The 12,618-nt window shown below is 38.6% G+C and overlaps 1 protein-coding gene across 3 annotated transcripts in view; it reads left to right on the top strand.

The window, feature by feature from the left end:
* The window catches only part of kcnip4a (potassium voltage-gated channel interacting protein 4a), a 283,163-nt gene that overhangs the window by 248,076 nt on the left and 22,469 nt on the right, over nt 1–12,618 (top strand). For all 3 annotated transcript variants that reach the window (XM_059988950.1, XM_059988948.1, XM_059988949.1), the window contains exons 3-4: nt 4,304–4,373; nt 11,191–11,261. In XM_059988950.1, coding sequence (XP_059844933.1) covers nt 4,304–4,373; nt 11,191–11,261 — 141 coding nt within the window. The remainder of the gene's footprint in view (nt 1–4,303; nt 4,374–11,190; nt 11,262–12,618) is intronic.

Here is a 12,618-nt window from a genome sequence, read left to right as displayed (position 1 = left end):
CACATCCTCAATAATACACCATCCACGTATTCAAGAGGACATAGAACTATAACAGCATGGTGTTGGAGGCCTCAATACTATGATCAGAAAGACAGATCTTAGACACCTTCCAGGTAGCTTCAGCCATAATAGCAGGTTACTATTGCAACCAGTGGTCTTTACGGGCAAAATCAGATGCAATATCACTAGAGGTTTATGCCCAGCTAAATTAATGGATAGAAGAGGTCCTTAAATGTTGGTACTTCAGCTAATGCAGTAATCTTACACTGTCAATATATCCCACTTTTTAAGAAAGGAGGGAGGGAGAAAACGGAGAACTATCGACCTGTCAGCCTAACATCAGTAATTAAAGATGAAATAGTGGCAGATCGAGATAGCAGTGATAGGATTGGGCCGAGCCAGCATGGATTTACCAAGGGTAAATCATGCTTGACTAATCTATTGGAGTTTTTCGAGGGTGTAACCAGGAAGTTAGACAAGGGAGATCCAGTGGATGTAGTGTACCTCCATTTTTAGAAGGCATTTGATAAGGTCCTACATAGGAGATTGGTGGGTAAAATCAAAGCTCATGGCATTGAGGGGAAGACATTGAAATGAATAGAAAACTGGTTGGCAGATAGAAAGCAAAGGGTAACGGTGAATGGGTGTTTCTCGGAATGGCAGGTGGTGACTAGTGGGGTGCCACAGGGCTTGGTATTGGGGCCACAGCTGTTTACAATTTACGTCAACGATTTAGATGAAGGCATTGAGAATAACATCAGCAAGTTTGCTGATGATACTAAGCTGGGTGGCAGTGTGACATGTGAAGAGGACGTTAGGAGAATTCAGGGTGACTTGGATCAGCTGGGGGAGTGGGCAGATACTTGGCAGATGACATTTGGTGTGAATAAGTGTGAGGTTATCCACTTTGGGAGTAAGAACAGGAAGGCAGATTATTATCTGAACGGTGTAAAGTTAGGTAAGGGAGAAATACAAAGAGAACTAGGTGTCCTTGTTCATCAGTCACTGAAGGTGAATGAGCAAGTGCAGCAGGCAGTGAAGAAGGCTAATGGAATGTTGGCCTTTATTACAAAGGGAATTGAGTACAAGAGCAAGGAAATCCTCTTGCATTTGTACAGAGCCCTGGTGAGACCACACCTGGAATATTGTGTACAGTTTTGGTCTCCAGGGGTAAGGAAGGACATCCTGGCTGTAGAGGAAATGCAGCGTAGATTCACAAGGTTAATTCCTGGGATGTCAGGACAGTCTTACGCAGAGAGGTTAGAGAGACTGGGCTTGTACACGCTGGAATTAAGGAGATTGAGAGGGGATCTGATTGCAACATATAAGATTATTAAGGGATTGGACAAGATAGAGGCAGGAAATATGTTCCAGATGCTGAGAGTCCAGTACCAGAGGGCATGGTTTGAGAATAAGGGGTAGGTCATTTAGGACAGAGTTAAGGAAAAACTTCTTCTCCCAGAGTTGTGGAGGTGTGTAATGCACTGCCTCAGAAGGCAGTGGAGGCCAATTCTCTGGGTGCTTTCAAGAAGGAGCTAGATAGGTATCTTATGGATAGGGGAATCAAGGGATATGGGGACAAGGCAGGAACAGGGTATTGATAGTAGATGATCAGCCATGATCTCAGAATGGCGGTGCAGGCTCGAAGGGCTGAATGGTCTACTTCTGCACCTATTGTCTATTGTCTATAATGTATATTATGTGCTCTATTTCCAACTGAAAATGAGAGAAGCCATCAAAGCAGCCAGAATCTTTCATTTTAAACAATATAATTATATTTGTTCTTTTCCAATTTATGACTGATGACAATCTATATGCAGTTTCGAGCAGCTGTAAATCTTTTTCTTGATCTATAAAAGGCGAAGAATAAGCTTAAAATGGACACTGACTAATTTAGCTGCATAAATGACACTAAATAATAGGCTGCCAATGTGGTGGGCAGGAGATGCTAACTCTTTTGGAGGAGGAAATGGTTGAGGACTAAGGGTATAAGGCTGGCCTGAAATAAGGAACTCATTGTGATGAGGAGCAATGAAAGAGGCTTGTCCTATCCATTATCCCTCAGCAAGATTCTGTCTGTCAACCCTCAGGAGCCACAGTGATTACTTTCTGTTGCAACATTCTTGACATTGAACTCTTCCCCCATCCTGTTTGTGCACTTTCTCTCCAGTTTCAAATGCTATTAACCTATTCACCCAATCTTTCTCCCACTCATCCACTGTCATTTCTCACCACTCCTTTTCTCACCTCTATTCTCAAGTAAAAAAAAACTACAGATGTCGTTAATATTCAGCAGGTCAAGCACCGGCTTTCACGGGTAACATATGAAGGTTGATAATCATCCATCAGAACTAAGAAATATTGGAAATTAAAGGTTTTTAAAGATGAAAAGGAAGGGGAAAGATACAGGGAATATCTCTAAATGGTTGAAAGCCAAAATGGTGGAGGTGGTATGTGCTGTCAACAGTGCCTGGGAGAGTATAGTGAAAGTGATTTAATCACTGCTTTTCACACTGGGTGAAATATAAATAGAAAGAAATGAGTGAAGATGACTGTTAGAGAAAGAGAAAACAAAAACAAAGGTAGAATTGTGAACTGCAAAACACTGTGCTGGAAATCTGAAATATAAGGAGATGCTAAAAAGTGCCAACAGATCAGGTGATTTAGTTACAGAAAAATTAACATAATATTACAGATAGATAACCTATCACTAGAGCCAAATAGCTCTGGCACAAACTGAAATAGCTGATTATCTGAAATGGTTGAATTCATAGTCAAGTCATGAAAAACCATACCTTGATGACACTTTACTTCTTGATATTGGCAGTAACAAAAGAGGACTAAGACACTGAGGTTACTATAAATGTGGGATGGAGAGTTAAAGTGAGAGGCAAATGGAAGTTTGGACTCACCTTTGCAAGCTAAACGAAGGAATTCTCCACTGTGGAGAAAAAACTTTTCACAAGCAAAAAATCCAGTTTTCTGAACTGAAGGAGCTATATATATCAATGGTTTACTTGAAAAGAATAGCTGGGTGTCTGGAAGGTGGAAGTGAAAAGGTTAACAGACAGGAACTGCATCTCCTGTAGTAGCAAGGAAAGCTACTGCTAGAAAGGGGGTGGGATTATATGCAGATGGAAGAGAGAACCAGGGAGGGAACTTTCCCTTCAAAAAGTGGTGGAAATTACAGTAATTATGTGCATTTGCTAGGAATTTCTTTTGCTCCTGTCTATTCTCATGCAAGCTATATATTAGGCCATGCCTCTGTAAAAAGTTACTACTGGTTTGAGGGCAACATGGGGAGAGGGTTGTGGGTGCGTAATTGTTGAGTAGTGAGAGCTCTTGGTGGTTGATGATGGAGCAGTTCCAGGCAGTGAGCTGAATCATACTCAACACAATGTCCTTTAGGAAACTATATCCCTGCTCTGTTTGACCTAAATGTGAGAATAGCTCTTTATCTGGCTAGCTTTTGCTAGCTTTCATACAACCAATAATGGAAAATAATTAGATAATAATTAAATAGACAGAGGTTTGAAAAAAAGTCACTAGTTCCTGTGTGAAACGGCTCTTTAAATTACATACTTCATTAGGAAAATTTGACAGTCGATTGGTTGGAAGAAAGACAAATATTAATAGCCCAATTTAATTCCTGATGTTGGTATCAATTTACAAAAAATGACTTGTCCAATGAGAAGACAAAGGATCTGAAGAAGTTTATCTACTCAACTCCTGTAGCACATTGGAGAGGAATATATAATTAGTATTTTAGGACAAAGAATTTATGTTAGAAATTGATGTCAGCTTTGAAAAATCAAAGTATTAGTGGCCCTTTGAGGAAAACCCTTTCTAGACAGTTACAATAGTGTTGTTATTTTTTAATAGTTTATTCTAACTGGTGCTAATTTATAATCCGTCTGCTTTGACATAAGAACTGTTTAGTTTAATAATTAACTAAAAATATAATTTTCAACACACTTACAGTGCACATTGAAAATATCTCACACGTTTACTGCCATGGATTGTAATTTCACAATTGTCAAGCTACAAACAATTTACTATTAATTTAGAGATCATAAGCTTGAAAGATATTTTGCACTAGAAACCAAACTAATGTTTGAATTGATTTTAAAACCACAATATTAAGTGATTTCTTATGCAGTTCTGTGACAACAATTCTTGTAAGAAATTACATGATGTACATATATCTAATTTACAGTGACTGCTATGCTAATACGGAGATCAATGTGAGATTACACTTGGCTTCAGCAGATAGGACTTTTAATTTGTGTATGTTCATCTCCAGGAATGTCCCAGTGGGATAGTAAATGAAGAGACATTCAAAGAGATTTATGCACAGTTCTTTCCCCAGGGTGGTGAGTATTTATAGAGATAACACCAATACTTGTAATAATGCAAAGCTATTAATTTATATTGCACTCCTCATATTGGCTCAAACTCATCCATACTAATGAAAATGGTCTGAAAGTGTAATTATTGCTGGAACAAAGTAGCAACTACATCTTGAACATGGCAAAATTTCACAAATAGTTACGAGATAATACTTATGAGCCATGATAGTTTAGCGGTTGGTGAGATGCTATCACATGGGAGTTTGGAGATCAGTTCTGATGCCACCTGTAAAGAGTATGTGCATGCATAGGTTTCCTCCAGGTGTTTCCCTTTCCTCCCACATCCCAAAGACATACTTTGGTTAATTGGTTAACAATTGGTTAAGCAGGTTAATTGGTCATTGTAGATTGTCCTATGATTGGGCTAGGGTTAGATATGTGGGTGCCTGGGTGGTGCAGCTCGTTGGGCAGGAAGGGCATATTCCATGTTGAATCCCTAAATAAGTAAATAACCAGGAAAATAGTTTTAGTCATACAGGTTTCCCCCGCCATCCAAAGGTAGAGTATTCCTATGAAACCGTTTGTAAGCCAAAATGTCATAAAATGAAGAACTAATTACCATTAATTTACAAGGGAATTTTTTTTGAGCGTTCCCAGACCCAAAAATAACCAATCAAATTATACCAAATAACACATAAAACGTAAAATTACACAAATATATAGTAAAAGCAGGAATGATATGATAAATACTGTATACAGCCTATATAAAGTAGAAATATTTTATGTACAGTGTAATTTCACTTATCAGAATCAGGAATACAGTGAGCCAAAATCAATATGGAGAAAAAAAAAATCGGCACATATATGCATGCGCATGTACACATCTACACACGTACACACACGCGCACACAACTGCCCGCTCAAGACTTCACAGTCATGGTAGTCTTCCTCGGGGTAAACACACATTTAAAGCAGGCGTCTTTTTCTCGTAAAAGCGAAAATCCTCTTTGGTTAGCAAAAACAGGTACTAATGTAGGTCTTTCGTAACAGCGAGCTGTTGTAAAGTAAACATTTGAAAAATGAGGACCACCTGTATTGGTAGAGTGCACATATATATGAAATATGAAGTGCACAAGTCTCTGAAATGGATCTTGAACTTCACAGCTCTCTTGAGGAGTGCAAGCAAAATTAGGTGAAAGCCAAGCATGTGCGAATGGTTTAAACTAGGAATGGAAAATATTCATTGGAGCATTTTATTGTGCAATTTCTAGAAAATTTGACAAAATAACACCTATGACTGCGTTCCTGTACATGGTTCTAACTCCATAATCAAGTTCGCAGATGACACCACGGTTGTCGGCCTCATCAGAGGGGATGACGAGACAGCTTACAGGGACGAGGTCAGTACCTGGCCATGTGGTGTGCCAACAACCACCTGGCCCTTAACGCCCAGAAGACCAAGGAGATCATTGTGGACTTCAGGTGTGCTAGGAGCCACACTCACATCCCCAGCTACATCAACAGAGCAGTAGTGGAGCATGTATCATGCTTCAAGTTCCTTGGTGTTCACATTTCCAAGGATCTCACCTGGTTTCTGAACTCCTCCATCCTGATCAAAAAGGCACAACAGTGCCTTTATTTCCTGCGGAGCATCAAGAAAGCTCACCTCTGTCCCAGGATACTGACAGACTTTTACCGCTGTACCATTGAGAGCATACTCACCAACTGCATCTCAGTGTGGGATGGCAATTGTCCCGTATCAGACTGCAAAGCACTCCAGCGTGTGGTGAAAACAACCCAGCGGATTATCGGCACCCAATTGCCCACCATTGAGAACATCTACCATAAACACTGCCTGGGCAGAGTGAAAAACATTATCAAGGATGCATCTCACCCTAACCATGGACTTTTTACTCCCCTCCCAACCGGTAGGCGCTACAGGAGCCTCCGCTCCCACACCAGCAGGCACAAGAAGAGCTTCTTCCCTGAGGCTGTGACCCTGCTGAACCTCACATTGCAGTGCTAAGCAGTATTGCACCCATATTGTACTGTCTCAGTACTTTTATATTTGTGTGCTGTAGCACTTACTTTTTATTTGCAGTTATTTTGTAAATAACACTATTCTTTGCATTTGTGGTTAGATGCTAGCACCATTTCATTGGCTTTGTATCTGTTTTCGGCATAATGACAATAAAGTTGAATCTAATCTAATTTAATCTAATCAACATTTTCAAAGCCAATAATATCTCACACATAGAACAGAAAATTGTATTTAAGTTTAAACAATGTTAAATTGATTCTAGGAACTTTACACTCAAGGCGAAATATAAGGCACATAGAAATTAAAGAATTTTTTTTGTGTATTTATTTCTAGATATCAGAATCAGGTTTATTATCATTGGCATGTTACATGAAATTTGTTAACTTAGCAGCAAAAGTTCAATGCAATACATAATACAGAAGAAGAAAAAAACAAAATAAAATAATAATTAATAAATAAATAGATATACCAATTACAATATGTTAATTGAATAGATTAAAATTGTGCAAAAACAGAAGTACTGCATATGAAAAAATGTGAGGTAGTGTCCAAGGGTTCAATGTCCATTTAGGAATCAGATGGCAGAGTTGAAGAAGCTATTCCTGAATCACTGAGTGTGTGCCTTCAGGCTTCTGTATCTCCTACCTGATGGTAACAATGAGAAAAGGGCATGCCCTGGGTGCTGGAGGCCCTTAATAATGGACACTGCCTTTCTGAGACACCGATTCTTGAAGATGTCCTGGGTACTTTGTAGGCTAGTGCCCAAGATGGAGCTGACTAGATTTACAACCTTCTGCAGCTTCTTTCAGTCCTGTGCAGTAGCCCTTCCATACAGATAGTGATGCAGCCTGTCAGAATGCTCTTCACGGTATGACTATAGAAGTTTCTGAGTATATTTATTGACATACCAAATCTCTTCTGTTATGATACAGCAACAATGAATATAGAATTGACAACTTGTTTTTTTATAAACAAAGAAACATTTATTTAAACTCAGCTCGACAACAAATGAAAAGTAAACAAACGACTAATTTAACCGGAAGTTAACTGCTATACGGCAACTCAAACAGTTCTTAAAGCAATAAATGCGAACACAGTTCTTAAAGCGATAAATGTGAACAGAATTCTTAAAAGCGGTAAATGCAAAAGTCCAATTGATTTATACAGTCAATTAGGAGAGACTTTCCTGAAGTAACGAATTCCTCAATGACGTGATGTTACTGCTGATCCCAGCCGAAATATGCCTTGCCCGAAGGATTTATAACAAAGGAAATAAAAACGGCTTAAAGGAACTGACCTTTTCCTTGGCGAATAACACTGCCCCAATCCTTTCTGCTCTTATAGCAGTGATTACCTCAGATGCAGGTAACTGTCTCTTTGAACGAAGATTAAATAAGTTGATCCTATATTACCACCAACAACACCAACTTTACACAACCCTTCGGGTTTCCGTACTTTGATAAATTCTTCACTCTCCGATTGGACTAAAACTGGCAGTGTTGTGGCCAAACTGCCGGCAATAACCTTTGAGACTTAAGATAGAAAATAAAACTCAACTTTAAAACAAAACTGCATCATGAGACGAATATGCAGCATTACGGAGTAACTGATGAATTAAACAACAAACACAGCAAGGCTTTCCCGTTTTATACCTGTTGGAACAGGCCATCACATGACATCCCACTGGCAGGAAATTACACCACCCCACCATCACAAGACCATTACATCATGCTCACCAGGTACTCAATTACATCATGGTCATAAGACAGTCACAAGATACCCACAGGGTATGTAACACTTCAAACTCCTAATGAAGTATAACCGCTGTCTTGCCTTCTTTGTAACTGCATCAATATGTTGGGACCAGGTTAAATCTTCAGAAATCTTGACATCTCTTCTCACTCTCTCTACTTCTGATCCCTCTATGAGGAATGGTATGTGTCCATTCGTCTTACCCTTCATCTTATGAAGTGAGAAATATGTTAAATCCACAAAAAATTGGATCTTGCATATTATGAAGCCAACAATGGTTTTAGCTTGCATTTATACAGTTCATTTGAAGCAGTAGTAGCATAATCTATTCACACTCCTGGCTTTCACCTAACCTTACTTGCACTCTTGCAAAGGTGTCAAATGGTTGTACAGTTAAAGATACAATTCAAAGGCTTGTGTATGGGATACAATATTATGCCTCAGGAGTTAAAAGAGACACTAAGTCAAAGAGAAAATTAGAAAGGGTAACTGCTATGTTCATTAAAAATTAGTTTTGAAGAGAGATATGGAGAAATTGTAGGAAAGATTTTGAAGAGAGACACTACAGAAAGACACTGAAAATCAAACATAGAAGACTACAGCACAATCATACTGTGGCCCACCTACTCTCAAGTTCATTTCAATGCTTCTCTCCCATATAGTTCTCCATTTTTCATTCATCCATATGCCTAGCTAAAATTCTCTTAAATATCCCTCATGTTCCTGCCTCCACCACCATGCCTGGCAGTGTATTTCTTGCATTTACCACTCTGTGTAAAAAAAACTACTTCTGATATTTCCCCTATACCCTCCTCTGATCACCTTAAAATTATATTCCTCATACTAGACATTTCCACCCAGGAAAAGGAGCTGGCTGTCCATTCTATGCAACTTATCATCTTAAACAGCTCTGTCAAGTCATCTCTCATCCTCTTTTGCTTCAAAGAGAAAAACTGTAGCTTGATCAACCTGTCCTCATAAGATATGCTCTCTAATAGAGGCAGCATCCTGGTGAATCTCCTCTGCACCTACTCTAAGGCTTCCATATCCTTCCTATAATGAGACACCAGAACTGAACACAATATGCCAAGAATAGTTTATAGAGCTGTAAAATTACCTCATGGCTCTTGAACTTAAATAATATCTCACACAATATCTCCTCCAACTAATGAAGACCAATGCCCCATATGCCTTCTTAACCATCCTATCAACCTGTGTGGCAATTTTGAGGGATCTATGGGCTTGGAACCCAAGATTCCTCTGTTCTTCCACACTGCTAAACATTCTGCCATTACCCTTGTACTGTGCCTTCAAAGTGAATCACTTCATACTTCTACAGATTGAATTCCGTCTGCCACTTTTCAGCCCAACTCTATATCCTGTCAATGACCTGTTGTAACTACAACAATCAGCTACACTATCCACCACACCACCAAACTTCATGTCATCTTCAAAGGTACTCACCAACTCTTCCACTTCCTCATCCAAGTCATTTATAGTCACGAAGAACAGGGGTCTCGTGCCCACCACCCACTGGTCTATAATTTCCAAGATTATCCACGTTGCCTGTTTTGAACAAAGGAATAACATTTGCCACCTTCCAATTAAACTAAATCAGGACATTTTCAATACAGAAACTTAACTCTTAGCTTTAGGTGAATGTATACAGTTGGCAGTTTGTGTGTGTTTTCCCTACACGGAGTATTGTACTATGTTTTTTATTCTGTTTGTTATTTGAAAGATCTAAGGAGGGTCGTGTTAGGGGAGTGGAACATTCCAGAATGGAATTTTTCTTAGTCAGGCCAGAGACAGTTCCGATGAAAAGAAGCCATATGCAAAATTTCCTACTCGGGCAGTAAACTTAGTTGAAACTTGTAAAGCTTATGATATCTGACTTTTTTCAATCCTGGAATGTTCAAAGTAGTGAGGGGTTGTGATGTGATGATAGAAGTGGGTGAAATTGGCCAATTGGCGCTCATTTTTAGGAGAATGGAGCATGTACGGCTTAAGAGATCTTGAAACAGTCAATGCCGAGAGGCTCGTTTCTTGGACTGGGGAATTAAAATCTAGGTGCATAATCCCAGGAAAAAAGGATTAGACATTTTAGACAGAGATAAACAGAAATACCTTCAATTCTGTCTGCAAGTACTCAGAATTCTTACCCCCAGAGGGTTTTCGTTGCTCAGTCATTAAGCTCAAAGCTGAAATGGAAAGATGTGTAGAGACTAAAAACAAAACAAAGATTATGAAAATTGGACAAGAAAATAGTTGAGATAAATTAGCAGCCATGAATTTGTTGAATGTCATAGCAGGCTTGGGTTTCCAAATGTTTCTACTTCTCGTGTTTTTCTGGTTTTAATTTCATATGGTAAGTTGAAAATTATGGACAAATGCCATCAGTTCATTCATTATGTTGTGTATTACGTGACCAAGATATCAACAAATATGCTCATGCTATACTGGCCATATAAAACACTTTTTTTTGCATTGGGAACGTTCCCTCCTTAACCCTGTACATTCTGAAACAGGTCCCTAAATAATAGTCTGGAAGAGGTTCCTTCTCATCTATAATCCCACAGAATTCCCACAAAAACACATCCTTTGAAGGAGCTCATCCTCACAACACCTTACAAGTTATTTAAAATTCTATAGCCATCTCAAAAAATGGGAGAATATATTTATTGAAATAGCAACATGAATGTGACTATCTCTAATTGAGGAGCAATTTATAATTCAGTTAGCTGTATAGTCACTGTGTCTCAACAAGAAAAGAATTTTGTCTCATCCTAAAATCTCCTGATAAAATCTAATAGAGAGGCAATGAAAAATGACAGTGACCAAAAATGTGATGAATTTACTTTGCAAGATTAAATTGAATATATGCCTTTTGCTAGACAGTTATGGCTTATTTGAATTTCTTTTATCTTTTATAGATTGTGTCAGTTCTGTCTGATGTCAAATCCAATAAAGTTCATTAGAACTGAAAGTTTTACAGCATATAATACATTTCAACTTTCTTGTTAAGTAATACATTGTTGTCCATTCCAGATGCAACCACGTATGCACATTTTCTGTTTAATGCCTTTGACACAGATCATAATGGTTCAGTAAGTTTTGAGGTGAGTTTTATATTTTGTATAACTTACTGAAGTTGAGAATTAGCACAATTTTAGTCACTTGACGATCTAAAGCTATACAAAAGTGACCGGCCAATATCTTGCTTCTTTATCAAAATATGTTCCTTGAAATAATGGCCTTTTGTCAGTTTTCTATGTGATTGTCCCAAAACAAAATCCAGCTCACATTACTGCAGCTGTTCACAGAAATTAGAGTATTCACAGCGCAGGAGAAATGCAGGGAAGAAGTGGTTTGACACGCAAGTCCCCCAACGTGTGTGCAGAGGAGTAAACTCAAATGAATCTTGTTACACCAATGATTCAAATGCGTATGTTTTAGAATCTTCACATTGGCTAATAGGTACTACCTGTGCTAATGAAAACTAAGATTTCAGGAACATGAAGTGATTCTTGGGAGAGGAACAAAGAGAACGGTGGTTGTGGAACGGGCGAGGGTAGTAGGGTGGAATGTAACCATTCTCAGTTGACTGGGGGTTGTAATTTGTCAGAGCCAGCAGTAATTAACCTCCTGGAACAGAACTTGAAGAAGAGTGAGTGATCTAGTTGGCAAATCAATGATGGACTACACAGTAAGATTTGATTAGGTAGGATAAAATATTCAAATCAGAAAAGAGAATCCTTTATGTATTGTAGCATTACTTCCACAGATGCTAGACTTGTGTGCATATTGGTAGTATAAGAGATTGCAAGATTAGCAGTACTGCTAAGATTCAGGTTTCAGTTCATTGGATGTTGTCCCGACTCCAGGGAAAAAGGGAAGTGTTTTCATTGAAACAGTCCACATTTACAGTAGGTAACAGTCAGTGTCTGGATTAATTGATTAAATACAAAGTCTGTAAAAAGAGGGTTAAACTAAGGCAAGTAGTGTGGAGGTGAGCTAAATTTATCACCTTAAATGGAAAACACAAGACAAGTTGGAACATTGCTTGGATAACAATTAGTAGAATGTATTAGAAATACTCAGAAAGAATTATAAAAAGTATTGAGCGATTAATTACATCAGAGAAAAAACAAACTTAAAAGAGCTATATATGATTGAAAGAAGCAAGATAAATGAATAACTCATATTAGAACATTGAACATCGAACAGTACGGCCCCATTTCAGGACCTTCATCCCACAGTGCTGTGCCTAACTTTTAACCTACTCCAAGATCAATTTAACCCTTCCTGCCACATAGCTCTCCAATTTCATTCATCCATGTGCCTATCTAAGAGTTTCTTAAATCTCCCTAACGTATCTGTCTCCACCAGCAGTGCATTCCACACTCCCACCACTCTATGTGTTTAAAGCCTACCTCTGTTATTCCCCCTATACTTTCCACAAGTCACCTTAAAATT

The sequence above is a fragment of the Hypanus sabinus genome, chromosome 14 (genome assembly GCF_030144855.1).
Source record: "Hypanus sabinus isolate sHypSab1 chromosome 14, sHypSab1.hap1, whole genome shotgun sequence".
Lineage (NCBI taxonomy): Eukaryota > Metazoa > Chordata > Chondrichthyes > Myliobatiformes > Dasyatidae > Hypanus > Hypanus sabinus.
This window is presented reverse-complemented; position numbering and strand designations above follow the sequence as displayed.